General features: G+C 29.7%; 1 protein-coding gene across 14 annotated transcripts in view; it reads left to right on the top strand.

Moving 5' to 3' along the window:
* The window catches only part of LOC139481171 (rho GTPase-activating protein 45-like), a 43,385-nt gene extending 22,003 nt beyond the window's left edge, over window positions 1–21,382 (top strand). For 2 of the 14 annotated variants that reach the window (XM_071264357.1, XM_071264344.1), the window contains 15 exons: window positions 299–363; window positions 945–1,076; window positions 1,530–1,667; window positions 2,329–2,385; window positions 2,890–3,008; window positions 3,735–3,815; window positions 6,402–6,483; window positions 6,972–7,083; window positions 7,679–7,730; window positions 9,842–9,908; window positions 11,360–11,432; window positions 13,323–13,418; window positions 14,650–14,700; window positions 16,210–16,239; window positions 18,861–18,891. In XM_071264357.1, coding sequence (XP_071120458.1) covers window positions 299–363; window positions 945–1,076; window positions 1,530–1,667; window positions 2,329–2,385; window positions 2,890–3,008; window positions 3,735–3,815; window positions 6,402–6,483; window positions 6,972–7,083; window positions 7,679–7,730; window positions 9,842–9,908; window positions 11,360–11,432; window positions 13,323–13,418; window positions 14,650–14,693 — 1,118 coding nt within the window. In that variant the 3' untranslated portion in view covers window positions 14,694–14,700; window positions 16,210–16,239; window positions 18,861–18,891. Of the gene's footprint in view, window positions 1–298; window positions 364–944; window positions 1,077–1,529; window positions 1,668–2,328; window positions 2,386–2,889; window positions 3,009–3,734; window positions 3,816–6,401; window positions 6,484–6,971; window positions 7,084–7,678; window positions 7,731–9,841; window positions 9,909–11,359; window positions 11,433–13,322; window positions 13,419–14,649; window positions 14,701–16,209; window positions 16,240–18,860 lie in introns of all 14 variants that reach the window. The other 12 variants (XM_071264374.1, XM_071264365.1, XM_071264396.1 and 9 more) reach the window with 9 other exon arrangements.
* The last annotated feature ends 1,173 nt before the right edge of the window (window positions 21,383–22,555 follow it).

Genomic DNA, 22,555 nt, shown 5'->3' with positions numbered 1-22,555 from the left:
TGTAGATTAATGAAAACTTGCATGTCCGTGGGTATTTAATGTCATTGAACATTAATAACATGATTCACTTGTACCCACAAAATACATGAAAATTGTATCCAACGAATTATAATGAATCCACAGTATATTAAAATCGGTTGTACTTTGTTGTTTCTGTATTTATATAGAAATACATCTGACCCAGGCTTCCCCAGCATTATCATATGAATGTATTCTCTCTATATTGTCTATGGTATGATTTAAATGCTTTCAAAAGATATCTTGTATAAAATGGTTGAATCTTGTTTTACATATTCAGGTTTCCTACAGATACCACCATGTATACTGAAAGGTGTAGATGTATCCATACAGGGTACGAATAAGGTAAAGAATTTCAAGTCACTCGTAAAGTTCAAAATTTGTACAGTTAAATCTATGAATTTGAATTGAAAAGTAATCAAGATTATGAAGTATTCTAAAAAATAATTAATTAGATTAAATTACATTTATTCCAATTTTTGGCTGATTACTTGAAAAAATTGTTCTTGATTACAGCTGATTAATGATTACAGTTACAATTACCCCAAGACAATTCAAATTTATGCTAATTCATGATAATGTTAAATTTATACTATTATATATATATAAAATGTAAATGTGAATGCGACATTGTATTTCACAGAAGAATTCAGACGAAGTCCCCTATTACAAGAGAAAATTCAATAAAAAAAAAAAAAAAAAAAAAAATCGGGAAAATTTCCCGAATTTTTCATTGTACTAATAATTCAAAATCGTTCAAAAATTATTTTTGTTGCTTTTTTTTTTTTTTTTTTAAATCATACAGACTTCGTCCCCATTCACAAGTAATGCCTGCCTCATATTAGACTCAATATCTTGTTAACATTCTTACTGTATATCATTTCAAAGGTGGATTACACTATAAAATTTGTACTGTAATGTTTTAGGGAGGTGGTAAACGAAGGAATACAACATTTGGTGTAGACTTCCAAGAGCAGGTGGAGCAATGGAAATCAGCTGTTCCTCCTATTGTTAAAAGATGTTTAAAGGAAGTAGAACAAAGGGGAATTACTCTGAGGGTAAATATGAAAGTCTTGTAGGGTATTCAGAATAAGTTTTAAATAAATAGAATTTTTAAAGATATCATCATGAACCTATGGTTTCTTTCATTAATAGAAAATTCATAGCAGTTTTAAGATTAATTTCAATGTTGATATTGTATGTTGAAATAATTATAAACGCTAAATCAGTGATATAAAAAGTCATATGTTTTAGTACATTGTATACCCTAACTTTTACTTTTTCTTTTTTTCACTGAGATATTTACATATTATGTATATTGCTCCCATTTACTTTTTCCTATTTGGTGAGATTGTAGACTGAATTGAATATTTGTGGTCACTAGCAAACTTGCAAACCTTTCAATAATTAAATTTCAACTTGCAGTTGCATCCAAATCAAGTTCGACAATGGTAGAAGTATGTTTTTATCTGTCCTCCTTTAAATACTGACTAGATTTTTTTAACTTTCAGGGTATATACAGAGTGTCAGGTGTGAAAAGTAAAGTAGAGGGTCTTTGTCAGAGATTTGAGAAGGATCCTGACTCAATAGAATTATCGGAGGAACACCCTAATGTTATATCTAATGTAATAAAGCTTTATCTTAGGCAGGTAAGTAATTTTATATTATTATACTATTTCTTGTAATATCTTATTCAGATGTTTTCATCCTTGATATTTATAAAAAAAGGGTATGAATGTCAATGAGATAACTAACCAACAGAGTGCAAATGAAGTGTATTTAAGCAATTTTAGGTCAATGTACTGTCTTCAACAATGAGCAAAATTTGCACTGTTTAGTTGGCTATAAAAGGCCCTGATATGACAAAATGTGTAATATCTATAAAAAAAAACAACCAACAGCTGTGATTTATGAAACAAGACTAGATTAATTAAAAAATATCACAGAAAGCTACCAATGACAACCATGGGGTTACAAGCTAACTTTGGACAGGCACATATTGAAACTGGCTGGGTTTGACATATTTGTGAACAATCAACCCTCCCCTAACCTGAAACAATGATGCAACAGCACACAATAAGATTAAAGTGTTGATGCTTCAGAACATGAGTGAACAATCATTCCTCCCCTAACCTGAAACAATTGTGCAACAGGACAAAATAAGATTAAAGTGTTTATGTTTCAGAACATGAGTGAACAATTAATCAACCAATTCAGGTTTGAAGAATATACATGAACCTGATAGAAGTTTGTTACAGTTTTCATTGTTGATAAAGGTTTCAACTATTATTGTTATGTTTTATATTTCAGCTTCCAGAACCATTATTGACATTTAAAATGTATTCAGAATTTATCCATTTAGCAAAAGTAAGTGACATTTATCGTATGAATCTCTTTAAAAAACTATTTTACTTCTCAACTTTTATATACTCTTTTAACATGTTTAACATATATTTAGATTAACAGCAACCTAATCTTTTAAAGTTTGATTTTCTATATTAATGTTTCTTTTAAAGAAATATCATTCCATACTTGACACATTTGTATAGTCTGTTTTTCTTTTCCAATATGAATAAATTAGATGGGTACACATCAATAAGCATGATAAGACAACCCTATTCAGAGATATACTTAATGACACAAATAACCAAAAATTTTGAGTGGGCAACACAGTCTTCAACAATTAATAGTCATGTGTCATTACAATTTGTTCAGTCCTAAAAAAAAAAGTTGAGAATAAGTTAAACACAAACTATAAAAGATCTATCATTTTAAATAAATGATAAATTAACAATGTTTATTTTTTATTAATAAAATTTGATTTAAATTTAACAATATTTATGAAATTTAAAAACAAATATTTCATTTCAGGAAAGTAGCACAGGTGTATTTACATTAGATGAAACAATAGATAAACTTGGTGTTTTGATATCAAAACTTCCTTATTCCAATTTCAAAACGTGTGGAGTACTTATGTATCATTTACAAAGGTAATAGTTAATTATAATGTTAGGCTATACGGTATAGCGGGTTATTTTCGCGGATAAAACAAAATCGCCAAAATAAATTCCGCCAAATTAGTATTGTACATGCAAAGGTATTGATAAAAGTTTTGAATCCGCCAAAGTAATAACCACCAAAATATTTTGTACACTTTATTCAGTAAAAATTGGAAATTTTACACCAGCCAAAATAACCCTCTATATGGTATATTGAGAAAATAAAAAATAGCGATATAAACTCTAAATCTACATCTTGAAATATTTTTTCTTTTATAAATGGAAGAAACATGTTTAAAATCCTGCTGCATTTCATACAATTTTACAATTATATAAAAATTGTACAAAAATAAGGAGATATGGTATAATTGCCAATGAGACAACTATTCAGAAGAGTTCAAATGAAGTGAATATAATTAAGTGGGCCATCATAGGCATACAGCATTGCCATACGAGAAAAACTCATACTTTATGTTGGTTATAAAATGGCCTGACATAAACAATTTGAAACAACACAAATAAGAAACTAATAGCTTAATTTATGAGGAAATAATTTATGAAATAATTAATTATAACAGACAAAAACAAACAACCACTGAACCACAGGCTCCTGACTTGGGAGAGACATAAAATAATGTGACAGGTTTTAAAAGTTTTGTTGGTGTTTCCATACTGACACAGCGAAAAAAGGATATATTATCGCTATGTATTTTTCAGAGTTGCCTCTTTTAATAGTGTTAACCAGATGACTTCTAGTAACTTAGGTATAGTGTTTGGACCAACCTTGCTCAGACCATTGTAAGTATGATGTAAGAAGTAAATACACATACACATAGAATCAATAACATGAATTTTTTTAGTAACACAACACATGAAGAACAAATTACATGTGTATTGATATAATAAATTGAAACATGAAAAATGTTATAAAAATGGTTGGACCACATGGTGTATTAACTGTCAGAAGTATATGAAACATAGTTTTTATACGACCGCAAAAATTGATAATTTTTTGGTCGTATATTGGTATGACGTTGTTTTCAATTCTATATATATAATTTTTTTGTAATGTGTAATATTTTTCGAGAATTTTTAACAGAATTTAATGCACATTGAAATACACAGAACATTCTCAGTCCTCCAAATGGGTACGGTAATTAAAGTTTCAAATGTTTTTATTACACCTGACTTTTACAATAAGTACTTGTAGATATCTGTATATAATTATTATATCATTTACAAGCTGACACTTGTGTAAGGTAGGTTTACTTGTTGTGTCTTATGATTAAATCAGATACATACACCAATGATTCACAAGTACAACTATATTAGCTGGACATTTATGTACAAAACTTATATGTTATGTAATGCTGTTCTAATTTCCCCCTTTCCCATTTACTTGAGTAATGTGTTATTAAAGAGTATTACTTGTAGTTGCGGGATTACGCAGACATAACATTGTATTGATATTGTACATGTATTTACGTATAATTTGGATTTCTTAATATTCTTTGGATAACAATTTTTTGGGGATTTTAAGAGTAGGGGGAATTACTAATTTAAATAATTGACCTTAATGAAAATTTAAGCTACTTTAAAAGAAGCAAATGCTGAAATTATGAAATATCGTTGAAAAAGCTAGTTTTTCTTGAATGATGAAAATTCATACCAAAGAAAATTTAGTAATTAAGGAATGTTTAGAATGAAAGATTTGGAATTTAGTTCAGATGTATATATTTATCAAACAGGTTATTATTTGTGTAAGTAGAGAGTGATTTGACACATATACACACATTTTGTGGTTTCATACACATTTTGTACCACTTGATTGTCCATTTATTTATAATACTGTATAGGAATTTGGTGTTATTTCAAATGAGTTGCCTACCAAATAGTCCTGCAATTTAAAAAATCATAAAATATGAGCTGCACTAGCACACCGATAGTCTTGCAGTATAGCAAGTTTATGATAAAAATAAGATTGAATTTATTTATCCAGTATGGAAGATTAATTGTTTGGAATACTAGTTTGAGTTTTTAATAAATGGTTATTGAAAATATAGTCGTACACTACATTAATGTATCCATTTTGTATGTAGATGTTTTTATTCAAACATTACTTTTTATTAGGGCACACTAAGGTGAATAATAAACTTCAAATGTAGCCATATTTTAATAGTTAACAAGATCAGAGCTTTTTATTATGCCCCACCTACGATAGTCAGTCACGGTCCACTGAACATAGAAAATGAAAGTGGGAGTTTCAGGTTAAAGTTTTTGGTGAAGCTGAAGTCCAATCAACTTGAAACTTAGTAAACGTGTTGCTTATGATATAATCTTTTTAATTTTGAAGCCAAATTAGACTTTTGACCCCAATTTCACGGTCCACTAAACATAGAAAATGAAAGTGGGAGTTTCAGGTTAAAGTTTTTGGTCAAGGTAGTTTTTGATAAAATTGAAGTCCATTCAACTTGAAACTTAGTACATATGTTCCCTATTGTATAATCTTTCTAATTTTAATACCAAATTAGATTATTACCCAATTTCACGGTCCATGGAACATGGAAAAGGATAGTGCGAGAGGGGCATCCGTGTACTTTGGACACATTCTTGTTTTTTATACCTTTATTCAAAAGTTTAAAGTCATCCTGTCTTTTATTGACAAGTTTCAGTTATTTGATAAATCAGAATGATAATGAAAATTTATGCAACATTTCATTTGGATATAAACGGGAAACATCCATTGACCTTTATTATTTATATAACAGTATCACATTTATGTTTATTCAAACAAGTTTCATGTATATACTGCTTTGATTAAAGAGGACATTATCACACTTTTAACATGGAAAGGGCTCATAGAATTACTTTGTTTGAAATTCTTAGACCTCTATAATACTGTAAATACAGAAAAAAAGCATTTATTTTATGTAGCATTAAATTTTCCTAAAATGACAACGATAAAGCTTGTGTTTTTGTCCATGATTCAACCATCTCAACAATAAGTGCACCCGAAAGGTTTTGAATTTAACGTTTGATCTTTTATTTTATGTACGGAAAATTATTATACTTTTAAATGATCCAATGTTTTTATACCATTAATTTAAAGGAGATGATAAGCTGTATCATTTATTTTGATAACTACATTCAATTGTATATAAACAACATTTATTTTACAGGTTTATAGTAGAACAAAATACATGTTGTATTCCTAATGTGTAAATATTGCATTAAACCTATATCATCACAACCAATGTGCAGTATAACTTGTTGATTGTAGTAATTAACATGCTGTATATTTTACATCCTTTGTAGTCACACATATGTAAAGATAGAAACAAACAAGTACCATGTGTTTACAGAAGTATTTTGTTTTAATTTCAGGGAGGGTACAGCATCATTAGCCTCTTTGGTAGATACTCCACATCAAACCAGAACTGTAGAATTACTTATAACAAATGCACAAGTAAGAAAGAAATAGTTATTTAAGAAAGAGCTCTGCTATTTTACATAACTGTTAGATTTCTAAGGGGCTTGTTTACTGGACATAGTCATGTTGGCTTTTAAAAAGAAGTTACTGCCTGTTTTTGCTAAAGGTTGAAAGGAAAGATGGTTTCTTAGAAAATTAAGCTACTTAAATTTTTACTTAGAATATGAATAATAGATGTTGCTTTGATAAAGTAAAGATGCTTGCTTTATATCACAAGGCTGCTGGGATCAGTGATTCAAATGAACTATAGCATTGGTAAATTATGATTAAAATCTAGAAAGTTTAAGAAGAGTCTTTAAGTCAAGAATTAGAATTTAACTTAAATATAATATCTATTTTTGAGAAAAAATTATGACGTAAAAGAAGATACAGTAACAGCATTTCAAGGAACAATAGATATTGCTCATTATAAGTAGTAGATAAATGACATGAGGAATTTAAAGGATACAACTCTTATGTTACAGTTAATATTTGGACCAGAAACTGAGTATGAGTTGATACCAGGTGAAACACCAATAGAACCAATTACAGAAAAATCAAAACCAAAACCTGACACTAAAATAGTCATTACTAAAGGTAGAGTAGATTTGATAAGTAGATTGGAATTCATTCTGTATGATGAAGTACATGAAGCAAAGTTATTACAAAAAAATATTTTGAAATTGGAATAATCAAACTGTACAAACTCAATTGTTTAAATGAAAAAGAAGACAAGCGAAAGATGAAAACATATTTTATGTAGTTAATTGCATACTACAAAAATATGGAAATGGAATTAAATTAGACATGAAATAGAGGTGAACGAAGAGATTAAACAATACAAACATTTCCCCCTACATTATTAAAAACTCAAACTCATATATACTGTAGTTGAATGCTTTTATCGATTTTACATTTATCAGAAAACAATAAAAGCCATAAGTTGGGCTAGTCTGATATTTGAAGTATAAATAGCTTACAACTATTTTAAACCAAGTATAACATTAATTTAACAAGTATGTGATACATGTATGATGAAATAGTAGTTTTAAATGGTACATGTAGTAGTATTTTAACAAATTTTTTAGCAAAGTGTAAAGATTTGTGAATTTCTATCACCTTTCTATAAAAACACATTGTAGTTTTTCATTCAAATGAATAAAATAATAAAATGAATATTGTGTATATATAGATGATGTAAAAGCACCATCCAAATCATCCAAAGCAGCATCCAGTCCTAACATGTAAGTACATACATTGATCCTTATATGAAGGAACTCCATAACAAAATTAGGGGACTTGGTGGCCGAGTGGTCTAAACAGTTACTTCTGTAATCACTAGCCATTCAATAGTGATGTTGTGATTTTAACCCCACTTGTGTGGGTTCACTTTACTCAAATCTTAATTTAATAGAATTGTTAGTTTTCCTATTGAAGGTTTGTGGTTTTCTCCAGGTACTCTGTTCCAAGGACACAGTTATCGTTCTTTGGTTTTCGTTGTCTACGAATATAGTCCCTAGTGTGAACAGTGTTTAACTTTCATTTTTGTCGAGCCTGCAACTTTTGTTGCAGAAAGATCGACATAGGGATAGTGATCCGGCGGCGGCGGTGTTAGCTCACTTCTTTAAAGCTTTCTATTTTAGAAGGTGGAAGACCTGGATGCTTCATACTTTGTATATAGATGCCTCATGTTACGAAGTTTCCGTCAGTCACATGTCCAATGTCCTTGACCTCATTTTCATGGTTCAGTGACCACTTGAAAAAAAAGTTCAGATTTTTTGTAATGTTGAATTCTCTCTTATTATAAGTAATAGGATAACTATATTTGGTATGTGCGTACCTTGCAAGGTCCTCATACCCGTCAGACAGTTTTCACTTAACCTCGACCTCATTTCATGGCTCAGTGAACAAGGTTAAGTTTTGGTGGTCAAGTCCATATCTCAGATACTATAAGCAATAGGGCTAGTATATTAGGGGTATGTAAGGACTATAAGGTGTACATGTCCAACTGGCAGGTGTCATCTGACCTTGACCTCATTTTCATGGTTCAGTGGTTATAGTTAAGTTTTTGTGTTTTGGTCTGTTTTTCTCATACTTTATGCAATAGGTCTACTATATTTGTTGTATGGAATGATTATAAGGTGAACATGTCTAGCGGACAGATGTCATCTGACCTTGGCCTCATTTTCATGGTTCAGTGGTCAAAGTTAAGTTTTTCAGTTTTGTTTTTTTTATCTGATACTATACGCCATAGGTCAACTATATTTAGTGTATGGAAATATTTTATGATTTATATATTAGTCGTGCAGGTTTTATTTGACCTTGACCTCATTTTCACGGTTCATTGCTCAGTGTTAAGTTTTTGTGTTTTGGTCTATTTTTCTTAAACTATAAGTATTAGGTCAACTATATTTGTTTTATGGAAGCATTGTTATCTGTACATGTCAGCCTGGCATGGTTCATCTGACCTTGACCTCATTTTCATGGCTCATTGGTCTTTGTTTAGTTATCTTGGTTAATGTAACGTTTAAGTGACAGTTGTAATAAAGCTTTATACTTAGGACTATCAACATAATATCAATGATTAGTAAAGAAGGCCAGACATTTCAGTGTGTGCACTCTTGTTTATTTGATACTCTTTCCCAATTTATTTCTTGATATTTAATGCATGAAATATTAAGTAGGGGGATGAAATTACATGTTAAAAAAATTTGGGTGCTGAATCTTTGTTAAGTAGTGATTTGGTCCAGTTAAAAAAGGTTAAATTTTATTACGTCTGAATCTGTCAAACTGATTTGTACACCCCCTTAACACAGAATTGTCAATATTTTGAGTTAGAGCTGGTAGAAGTTTCTATAATTTTGATATTATTTGTCCCACTAGTAATACACTTCACTGTAAAATCATTTTGAGAAAGAGTAGGTGCAATTTTTTTAATTTGAATTTATTGTCTAAAAGAAAAGCACTATGAAATAACTGTGTTCTGGGGCCAGGCTTCCTCCACCAATAAAACCTGTCGTCACAAAATAGCCAAAAAGGGGTGTTTAAAAGTTATTTGATTAGGAATTTTCAATTTTCCTATCGAAGGTCTATGGTTCACTATGGCACTCCAGCTTCTTCCAACAATAAAAAATGACGGCCACAAAATAGCACAGTAGTTTTAAGTGGCATTAAACACCAATCAATCTATCAATAAAAGACTATATTTGTTATAACCAAATATCTGAAAAAATATTTGAATTGAAGTTCGGAGAACTTTAAAATTGTCATTCACCCCTTGTTACATATTTTTGAAAAACAATATATTTATGATTGCTATTTAGAGTTTTCTTTTAAAATTACTATTTTCTTTCAGCTTATCTGCAGAGAAAACAGTAGATCAGTTAGTGCAGGGAGACAATGATAATTCTGTGCAATCGAAGGTCAGTATTTAGTTCAAGGTCAAATGAAGATGAAACCAAATGCTATCTTTACTAAATCATTGTTTGGATCATAGAGACACACAAGAAGTTAAGGACTTCAAATTTGATTGTATAAGAAAACTTTATTTTGCTTTTATCTTTTAAAAGCTGTAAGATATTGGGATAAATCTAACAAAATCAAATGTAGTCCAAGATTTATAATTTTCAAAATGGAAAGATTTGCTTTTATATTCCTGAAATAAGTTTAAACTTGCCTTATTCTGTTTTATTTTTTATTTTGAAAGCTTTTATTACTTTAATTTTTAAGCAAATTTCGATTCAAGAAAGAATGCCAAATTTTAAAATGAATCAATTTAAAAATCTTAAGCAAAGTGTTCATGTTGGACATGTTATTGTAAGGAATATGATTTTGGGAAGCATTTTTAAGGGCTACCAATGCTAAAGTCTCTATTATGATGATGCACACACATATGATTATGACATTAAACAAGCAACAATCAATCACTAATAGCTAGTAAAGATGGCATTTCGTTTCTTCTTGATACAGTTGATCTATATTTAAATCAATCATTGAATACATTACGATCAAAATGTTCCAGATGTTTGGAGGAAGTTATCATGATCATTGCTTCTGATATTTACAATGAAAGGGAATAACAAAATATACTGCTTTTGTTGATTTTCATCATTCTGTTATTCCTGACATTTTTTCACTCTGGATTTTTTAAGTAATTTCCTTGCTTATAACTATCATTTGTTTACTATCTTGTTTCTTTTCTACAATATAAATGTGTTCATAACCTATACAAAAAAATTAAAAAAAGCAACTGACACTGGGTGTTTCTGAAAATCGAGATATCACATTAAATGTGATATATCCATGTATTGGTAATGGTATTGTCTCCGAATCAATAAAAAAAATTATGTTGTATTTACTGTTTGCAAGTTTTTGGTTCAAGCTTATTGAATGAGTTTTGTTGTTATTATTAACTAAAATCGTCATCCTTTTCATTTACAAGATATTTTATTTATATTTGAGCATGCATTTTACAAAAATATCTTAAATTGACCATAATTTTGTTTAACAAAATGAATGTTAGTGAAATCTGTAAATTTTGTTTATAACGTTGTATTTTGACTAATAAGAGTTGTATTCAATTAAGATTTGTATTTTATTTTACTTTTATAATGTAAACTAAAATAACATGTTTTATACATTTTATTTTATTATTTGGAATTATGAAAAAATACAGTTTATAACCTTAAAGACGAAACTTTTAACCTACTGGTTGATCTATGTGAATTACTAATACATATTTCTGAAAGTTTTTACCATACCTGTTTGTACTAATAAGTACTAATATGTGCTTAATTTTATTTTAGTAGTTGGTAATAGCAAACTAGAGTTGTATGAAATGAAGTCTTTTACCGATAAGTATATATGATTTCAGACATCCGACGCAGATTTTGTATTACCAGGGAGCGCTCATTGTAATAAAAAAGAAATTGTGCCTTTATCAGATGGTAATATCATGTGTTGTGTAATAAATCTTGTCTTGTAATAGGCTAGCCTTTTTCTCTGCCACAACTAACAGTCTTGTAGCACAAGTGACACTTTTGACTTTTTATATAGAAGGTATTTTATAAGAGATTTAATGCACTTTTAATTTGCGCATTTTTAATAATTGAGTAGTTAGGCATTTGAGTAGAAATAGGGTACCAGATGATTTTAAAATAGTGCATTCCAGACTGGCAATAACATTAACTTTTAATAAATCTACATAATGAAAAGACTGTTTCCTTTAAAACTGAACATTTTAAAAGCCTTCTGTACAAACTTGGACTAATACTATATTTTGGTCCCAAAGTATAACAGAAGATTTTGTTTTCAAATTCTGTTATTCTGTAATACTGTGGATTCAGTTATTTTTATGGGTACCACCAATGTTTTGTATATTGAGGAAAACTTGCATTTTTATGGATATTTGGTTATGTGTTTTTTCAATTATACATACATACTTATAGAAAATTTGTAGTTAATGGAAGATTTGAATTCACGGCTCCCCTGTTCGCAAAGAATCAACAATAAATAATATCTAATGAATAAAAGTGAATCCACTGTACATACACGCAAGTAAGAGATTTGTATAGGAAGACAAGAATATAGGATGTGTTTATAAACAATCGTTTACCGTATAAAGTAAAATATGTTTTAAAATATGTAAATAATCATAATATAATATTACAATTTATAAAATTCTGATAACATCTAAGTTTGAAAATTTGATATGGATAAAACAAGGGTATCTAGACATGTTCCACTTACATTATCGAGTATATGGTTTATTGTCCCAAAAATCCATTCATTGAAAACAATGAATATTTAAGGGGGGACTAATGAAAAGTGGTTTAACCTAAGTACTGCTCAAGACATAGCTTTATGGTCTTAGCAGATGAAAGTCGGAGAATACTATCTGGCTTTGCATAAAATTGTAATAAGCAATCCCCTTATATTGACTTATCTAAACATATCACCTAAACATAACACTTATCAGGTTTTATTTGAGAAATCCTTTATAAGAGCACCTACATATGCATGCATGATCTAAATATTCGTTGTGTGTAATTGTTTATATTGTTTACTGTGCACATTGTATCTGAGTGTTTTTGATGCATAAATAATTATTTATGGTGTTTGGACTCCTAATTAATATTCACATATGTAGTTTCCTGGATTTGCATGTTACTGTTAAAAAGAAAGTGCTACACATTGGATGTTTTTAAGTTTGACAAAAGTTGATTTTTTTTCTGAAAGAGTATCCATCTGATTATAAGTGTAATGAAAACAAACAAAAAATAAAGTACACAATTACGCCAGATATTTTAAGTTCACTGCTTTCATCAACCAAGTTTAATAAACAGTACTTTTCATTCTGTGTGTAGCATTTTTCATCTTTTTTGTTTGTAAATGTGTGTGCCTTAGATATTATTTATACAGAATATATAAACTTTTTCTGTCACCTTGATTCTCTTTGTATGTGGTATTTCAACATAATGTATACAACATTTCAATTTCAATATACCAATGTAACAGTTACTTTCATCTTGAATGAAATAATATTGAAAACTGTTTTAATAACTTCTTAAAGTAATAGATTCTTTTTTGCATGAGTATTTTATAATACTTGTCTAAACTTTCTTTGTATGATCAGATTTTTCAAATAACATTCATAATCAATTTTACTCTTTTTGTCATGAGACCATTTGCAAATAATTTACATGGTTTTTTTTTTATAAATATTCATAATGTAAATTTTTAAAACTGCATATGCAGGATTTATGAATATTCATAATGTAAATTTCTAAAATCTGGTCATGCTATATAGTTATGAATGCATTTTACTACTGACACAGGGGAAGAAAATGGAGATATAGATTCTGATGGGGAACTGCCTGATACAATGTTACCTGATGACTCACAGCATGCCTTACATTCCAATGCCTTTAAAGGTATGCAGCCATCTTGTGTGTTATGATAAACTTAATTATAATATGTTTAACAATTTCTTAAAGTAATAGATACTTTTATGCATGAGTATTTAAATATTTCAACACTTCTTTTTTTGTTGCATACTGTGGATTCATTAATATTTGTAGAGTATCAATTTTTTTGGAGTGTTGGTTAACTGAAAATTTAATAAATGTTACAGACGTACAAATTTGCTAAAAGCTTTATGCTACAAGCAGCACTCCAATTCATTAATCAAGTCTCAACGAATATACAATAGCTCCTCTGACCAGGAAATTTGGTACCTATGAAAATGACTTAATCCATTTTACTCTGTTTTATGTATTTGATAAAACTTTTAACTGGGTATAAACAAGAACTGTTACATGTAGCATGGAGTTCATTTTCTTTATCCTTAAAAAAAAAAAGATTTTAGTTACTAAAAATAGATTTATAATTTTTTAATAAGTTTATTCTGAAAATATATTTTCTGCCTTTGCATTTGTATTTGTTGTTATAAAAAGGCTGGAGGTGGGGGGTTACTGGCCTGGACTATTTTGCAACATTGTTTCCTATTGGTTAAATCTCATTTATAAACCTGTCCTTTGACAGAATAAAACAGTACCAATTAATCTATTATGTCCCCAAAAGTCACTTATCCTTGGATATCATAGCAAGACCTGCTTTTGATACTTCTATACTAAACAGTGAATAGAAATTATTAAAGATATGTTTACTTGGCCACAAAACGTTTTGAAATCCCACAGGTTCATATGAGAGGTTTTCATAAACAGCATAAAGTGTCTACTTTATCCATAATTGTCATGCAATGAAAAAAAAAGATAACATTTTGTTAGTTTTGAATATAATGAGGCTCATATAATGGCACAGTCTCTTCAAATATTAATGTGATATGTTATGACTTTTGTACAAATATTGTGTTATAAGTACGATGTAGTTTTGTTATTGTATGTTAATCAGATTTAGATGTAATGCACTTGTGTGACAATGGCTGCTATTGTTTTAAGATAATTTATCAGTTTGATATTTTTTCATTTGCTTCTTATTTCAATCATATTAACATGATAAATGACTGTTTAAAATTAGGTCATTTCTTTTATTTGAACAAAAAATACACTTTGTTGAACATCTGATTTCTTTAAAAATAGAAAATTACATTGTATGAATAAAAATCAGACAGCAAATGAATTAATTATGACTAACTTTCGACAGGATCAGATCCAGATATTATATACACCGTTATGGCTGACGTGTGATTAACAGGTAGAGATATAAGCACAACTAATTATAGTGGCTTCTTTATCATTAATGTTCAGTTTCTCAATCAACGCTTTGCATATTCAGTTTCAGTAGAGAACAAAATCAGTTGAACTACCAAAATCATTGAGTATAACATCGTGATAAAGAAGCCACTTGGTCACTGCACTTATTCTGCATTTTTCTATGGCCACTCAAATGTATTCACTACATAATTGTATAAATCTGCTATCTTCCAATAGTATTTGTTTAGATGGTCAATTTAAATGTCTTTTGAAGTTTCATACTTTTAATCTCCCAAAGGGAATGACTATTTTAAGTTGAATTGCATAGGCTACAAAGTAGGCTACATTTAGAATCCGAAATAAGATATGAAATAAAGAGAAAACATATCAGTTATAGGCCAGAAACAAAATGTTGACTGTTTCCAAACCCTAAATGTCTAACATTCAATTTCCTTTCTGTTGGAGATGGCAGATTATTATACATTTGTACTAAATATAAATCCCGATAAACTTGTATATTGACTTTGGGTTAACTTGTATATTAGACTTTGGGTAAACCTAGATATTAACTTTGGGTAAACTTATATATTTAACTTTGGTTAAACTTATATAATAACTTTGGGTAAACTTATATATTTAACTTTGGGTAAACCTAGATATTAGCTTTGAGTAAACCTTAACTTTGGGTAAACCTATACATGTATATTGAACTTTTGGTTAGCCTTAATATATTAACTTTCAGTAAACCTTTATATAAACTGTGGGTAACCTATATATTAACTGGATAAACCCCTATATAATGTAAACCTTTGGGTAAACCTTTATTTTAACCTTATGGTCAGTATTTACCAGAAAATAAAATTCTCTTTCTTCTGTCACTATATTCACAGTATGCATGACTGTATTTTACAACTTTTTATATTAAATTGTGAAAAATTTCCTTTTCCTTAGATTTGATGGAAGCCACAAACAGAATATATTTGAATTCAATGCAGTTGTTATCTCATTTTGTAATATAAAATTAATAGAGGAAAAAAGTTTTATGGCCAAGAAACATTCTTGTGAATAATTTTTCATAGAATTGCATGTATGTGTATGTTGAGGTATGTTGAGACAGTTTTCACGTAGACATTATGAACTGTGTAATTAATGTGTTAAGAATATGTACATCAAGCTTTAATATCATGTATAGAAAAATTTCAACCCAACTTTATAATTGAAACTTGTTTTTGTATGTAGCATGTACTGGTTGCAGTTATATTTATTTGTGCATTGTATGTTTTTTTTTCTTAATGTTAAGTTTGCAAAATGAAAATAGACATTTTTGGTATTGAATTAATTAATAACCATAATTGTGTTTAAATGTATTCTAGGTTACTAACAATTGTGATTTTGTCGTAACTTGTTTCTTTGAACTGATTTTAGCATATTACATTTAGTTGAATATTGATTTTGCTCTTTAATAGTCTTAGCATTATAGTACTGATATGGCATCTTGTCTTCTTTACAGTTCAACTAGAGTATTATGGGTACTTATAGTGTAAGTTCAACCTACCCTCCTCTATAAACACCCTCACTATAGTTCCTTTTCATGTAAGCCCAGTTCCTTATATTTTACTAACTTTATCAAATTTTATATTTTATGTATATTTGCAAAGTAAACAAGTTCAAAACTTAAATTTTTTTTTTTTTACAGCTCTTCTATAAAAGCATGATCAACTTTCTTGCTAATTTTGTTTGGATTTTTGTAAACAACAGGTAGATAGTCTGTTTTAGTCTGTTTACTATATACTGGAATTTTATTGGACAATATACATTAACTTCATTTCATGTCAATTTCTATTATCCAATCAAAACCCAGTATATACAAAACAGACTGAAACTTCGCCTACCTATTGTTTGCAAACATCTAAGCAAACATAGCAAGCAAAGTTTTGTGTTTCATGCTTTTATAGAAGAGCTGTAATCAACTGCACAATATTATTTTGGCCTACATGATTTGGGAGGGTGATTTCAAATCTAGCCTGAAAAGGAACTATTTGTTTGTAGCACAGCTTTTGTATTGGAGTACAGTGAAGTAAACAAAAGCTGATGATATTTGTAACCCTAATATACTTGTTTGTTTGGAATTATTTGGAGAGGGAATGCAAAAACAAAAGAGTTATTGAACAAATATTTACATTCAAAATACTTTATTTTGCTTATAAAAAATGGGTTGGGTACCAGTTTGTTTTATGTCATGGATCACTAAAATTGAAGTACGAATAATTTTATACCATTATTCTAAGTCTGAATTCATAAATATAAGCACAGTTTAGTAAATGCCATCTATCATAGACAATCCAGTTTTTTGGGGTTTTAGATATCATCTGATTTGTATTTCTAATGGTTATATTGTTCGGGTTGGGTATACAAATATGGACATTTATTTTAAATGCAGTCACTGAATCTTTAACATACAACCAGGTATTTATATTACACAAAAGTCAGTGTTTGAAGGAAATAACACTGATATAGTTAAGTTTCATGTCTTAGGCACAGTAATTAACAAAGTCTAGATCTGTTATACTCTTTTGAATCCACATTTATGACAATAGATATAGTTTGACTGCACTTTTCTGACTCATATGCACATAACTTTTCCCAAATACCTGTAGTATTGTTAAAGATTGAGTGACTGCCAAATTCTGGTTATATAACTGACAGTAAGTTATAATTACAGGTAAGCTGCCCAGGTGATGGGACAGGTAAACTAATGCATGGTGTGTTTATTGTTGTTATCTGGTCAGTTGTTGGTCAAACATTCATAAAACATTCAATATTGGAATAATCTATGAAGTGGTCGATCTAATTATAAAGAAATAACACATAAATGAATTAAACAATACAAAACACATGTTTTAATTTGAGAAAATATACAGAAATGTAAATGAGTCATTAATTTTGATTTGCTAATTTAGAATTAAGAGTGACAGTATGCATCAAACTTAAGTCTCTCAAAGAAGAAAATTGTTGTTTTCATACATATCTCCAAAAAAAATTTCAACAATGAAAATGGGGAATTTGTCAAAGAGACAGCAACCTGACCAAAAAGCAGAAAACAGCTGAAGACCACCAAAGAGTTTTCATAAGATTTCAACACAGAGAGAAAATCATGCACCCCGATGCTAGAATTACTACTTATTTTACAAATTAGATGAAGTCTTTCATTATCCTTAATAAAAAAAAAATTATTTTGAGCTCTTTACGCTTTTAATATTTATTGTAAAAACACTTATATTTGTGTCACCTGGCTGGTAAGGGAGATGATGTCTAATAATATAATGATATTTTGTATAGTGAATGTTTCCAACATCTGTTTTAATACTATTTCAGATAACTGTTGTATATATATAAACCTACACATGCAATTAAATTTTGTTTATCATGCAATTATAGTATTTTATTTATTGTAATTTTGACTGTCACTTTGTTAGGGTGATGTGTCTACTCAATTACACAAACAAGTAAACAAAATACCAAAGGAAATTTTTATATTCTATACATGTACTAGATTGTCAATCATAATTTAAGCATTATTTTCTAGAAAAATTGATTGCTCAAAGTTGATAGTTTTAAAGCTGACATTTGACATTGAAACAAGTTTAATACAAAAAATCATAGAAATATATATTAACAGACGTTGTTGTTTTATATTTTAAACTATCAATTTAATTTATAACATTACTCAAAGCTTGTACATTTACAGGTTTTCTTAATGTTGTAACTATGGTTGTCTTGCATGATTTGATCTTATTCTTTATTTATTTCTTCAAACCAAACAATTTTCACCCTAACTTATTTTCTTAACTGTGTGATATATACACTCTCCAATTTAACCTGTTAATTTTGTTGTGTACTGAGCTTTTGGTCCTAATAAATTAGAATGTTATATGTGTCGTCACTTGCTTATATAACAAGCATCTTTAGCGGGTTAATCTTACAATATAAGAAAAACTTCATTACTTGCATTTTTCATTTGTTCTTGTTTTGCATTTAACTTTTTTTATTGTACTTCCTTTCCTCTTTAATGCATAACAATTAAAAACAATTGGAGACATTTTTATTAAAAAGAGATGGTTATAAAAAAATTAAATATATTTTTTTTTTGCATATTTTCAGGAGAAAGTAGTATGGTATTGAACAGCAATCATGGACATCATTTTGTTAGACCGCCTGAACTTGTTAAACGTTCCCCACCTCAACAACTCAAGATACAGCCTGCCACCATACAACCTTTAACACTGGAAAAGAAGAAAATAAATCTTCCAACAATTACTGTTATAGAAAGTAGTCCTATCAGAGAGTACCCGCCACAACATAACTTTGCAGCCACACTTGCCCAAACAACAACGCAATCCAATCCTACTCATGCCTTGTCAGAAAGCCATCCATTGCCAATGGCTTCTCATGATTCACCAATAATATCTAATACTGAAACCCCGACTATCCAGGCATTGATAAAAGCAACTAAAGCTACATTCTCCGTTGAACAGTTCAAATCTCAGCCCTCACTCTCTGCGCAAACAGATACAGATGCATTGACCGTGGAAAAGCCGATTATTTTACCACAGCTTGATGTTGAAAAACCTGATGATGAAGACTCAAATAATAATGCTCCCACAAAGCCAAAACCTTCAGACTTACCTCCCTTAAACACATTGACAATCACTTGTCCTTCATCACCACTACTTCAACGACATGCTTTAATGCAAGCTCAGAAAGAGGCTGGGAATATATCACCTCCCATCCTTCGTAGAAATACATCCACTAAACGATCACCACCTTTATTTAGAACTTCCCTGACTGACATTGGGAATAAGTCAAGAGATGCAGACGGCCATATGGGTAGTTTATCTCCTAAGATGTCACGAAGATTCTCAGGACAGGGAGGTTCTTTGTCTGGTTTATGGACAAGATCTTCTTCCTCACTAGATAGTAAAGAAGGGAGTATTTCTCCTCTTCTCTCTGTTCATACGAATACATCAGATAAAACTGAGGAAACTGCAAGTGCCGATATGGAAATAGACGAAAAGAATACATTAGATTTGGATATGACAGTAAGATCAGGTATGTTTGATACCATGAATGTGAAAAAAACAGAAATGAAAAAAAATGTGACCTTTTCTTTAGATTTAGATACACAGTCATTATCATCTGATATTTCAAGTAAAGATGATGATGACATTCATATTGATATGTCCATACAGTCTGCTGTACCTACTGTCAGGACTAAATCTGCTCAAAACAAAGCAGAGCAATCAAAGCCTGTAGTGAAAGAACGTAAAAAGAAAGGCCCATTAGGTATAGTGATGGGCAAAGCTGCAATAGCTGCGAGGGCAGTTAGTAGTGGTGCTCATCGATCATTAAGCTCTCCCTCCGTCTCGTCTAGTCCCAAACAGCCTGTTACATCTACTAAATCTGATCCAAAACCTGAGCGTAAACATTCTCATAGTCAGTGTGTGATGGGGACAAGTGCAGCACATAGCAATAGGACCGGGCATATTTCTTGTGCAACATGTGGAAGGCGGAGAGCTGCTTCACAAAGTAATGTAGCTTCAGAACCACCAACTAAACAACAGGCTAAAGGAAAACAAGCACCTGTTAGGAAAATATCGACAGAATCGTATCCACGTAAAACTACAGATACAACTACTTTATCTAAATCTGCTAGTACGCGTGAGTCATCTGATAAAAGTGGACAGAAGACAAGTAAGAAGTCTAAGACAGAAAGAAGACCTTTCTTTGTTTAAGGATTTTTATTTTGTTTTGTTTGTAAGGCAATTCTTTACTTTCTTTTCATATAAATGACCTTGTAAACCTTAGCTGTAAGGTTGGTTGCTTACCGGTAATACTTATTTAAAAAATGCAATAATCTTTTTTTTTCCTATGGATTTTGTTTTAGTTAGTTTATTATGATTTAAAGGACCAAATTATGTGGCAATTTTCATTTAATGTGTTGTGAAGACAATGAATGTTTTGGTTTCTTTTGAACAAACCATATGATAAAACCATTTGACAAGTCCATTTTATTTTAACAAAAGTTACATGATTTGACACAAAAGTGTTTTGGTCATATTATGCATTTAAGAAAAACTTGTTGGTGCGTATTTATGTTTGTTTGTTTTTCCCTGCCCTTGACATTTGTGCAATATATATGTTAATTTCCAGCAATAATATCATTGTTGTTATATACAGAAAGTGTACATTTATACAGAAAGTGTACATAGTTATTATAAAATATTTATTATAAGGATGTATCATAATTGTATATAGTAGGTTTTAGTAAATTAGTAGATCAGATCAAATTAAAAGGTTTGATATGTATTATAATAATGAAACAAAAATCAGTATTTATATATTTAGCCTCAAATCGATCATAATTTTGCAGTATGAGGGAGTGTCTTTTTAATTTCATTCGACAATGTATTGAATTTTAATTGAACTTTTTTTTATGAGTGCAAGAAGATTTCATTTTGACGGTAAAATTCAAAATCACACGTCAAGTTCTCTCTGTCTCCTTATGTTAAATCACATAAATAAAGGCATTTTAAGGAACATATATCTAATTACAAAATTCTAGAAGTGTACTCAGAGCTTTTGCTTTTAAAGAATTCCAATACTACTTGAAAAAAGCATGAAAAGCTTTTGAAATATTTCATAAATGTTACAAACTCATGTTTGCATTTTTTTTAAACACATATTCTTCAGCATTAAAGACTTATGCAGTAACAGATGAGGAATCATTTTTTTTCTAGATACATGTATTTAGTATTTTATATATACAGGTTGCATTATAATAAACCATTCATTTAGTTGGGTGGGTAGGGTAACTGGAACCACACATATACTTTTATTTGGCCCAAGAGGGAAAAAAAATGTTTGAGGAATGACTGTAATATTTTTTCTGTCTATGAAGAAATAACATAAAAAATGTGGTGCACACTGAATAACGCGTGTAGCGGGTTATTGACAGTGTGCACCACATTTTTTATGTTATTTCGAATAGACTGACAAAATATTACAGTTATTTCTTATAATTTAATTCTAAATACCATTTTAAACCGGAGTAAATCATGAAAAAACGTTACGGTCACATGACAAAATTATGTCTATGGGCTGATAAACAAAATGATGTCAGCCAATCAGAAGACATATTACATCCAAAATTAAATTATTATGAATTATTCAGAATAAAGAAAACATAAATCAAACAACTGTTTTCATGGTTATAGTTTTATTGTTTTCTCAGTTATGAATTGAACAGTATAAACATATATAACATAAAGGAAATATAGCATTGCTGCGACGCAACAAAGGACGATGAAAAAATAGTTCGTTTTTTAAAGCCAAATGTGATGCTATCCAAAATTTCTGGGGAGAACACTGGATTTATTAAGGTTTTGTTTTTCCATTTTTTATTGAAATATTTTTCTGTAGAGATCTGCCACATGATGTTTATAGATTATCGTTGATCATCTCAATGATTGATGGAGTTGAGATGACCAATGATAATCTGTTATCGCTATTTTTCCTATGAGGACGTTGTTCATTTCATGTCAATTTCGTTAGCAACGCCACATGCCTCCTTAGTTTCTAGTGATAATTTTCCATCTCAAGCGAGTAGCATGATATGAAAAATATCACAAAAAAAGATCAAAGGAAAAATGCACAAAATAGCGATAAGTATGTTTATCTTTATTTTATGATATTGTGATATTGCACATGATTTCATACATTTAGGTTTTTAGAGGTAATGTTTTAAAATTTTATATAATCTGGCGGTTCTGGCCCCAAATTGTACTTTCTCTTTTTGT

Source organism: Mytilus edulis, chromosome 1 (genome assembly GCF_963676685.1).
Source record: "Mytilus edulis chromosome 1, xbMytEdul2.2, whole genome shotgun sequence".
Taxonomy (NCBI): Eukaryota; Metazoa; Mollusca; class Bivalvia; order Mytilida; family Mytilidae; genus Mytilus; species Mytilus edulis.
This window is presented reverse-complemented; position numbering and strand designations above follow the sequence as displayed.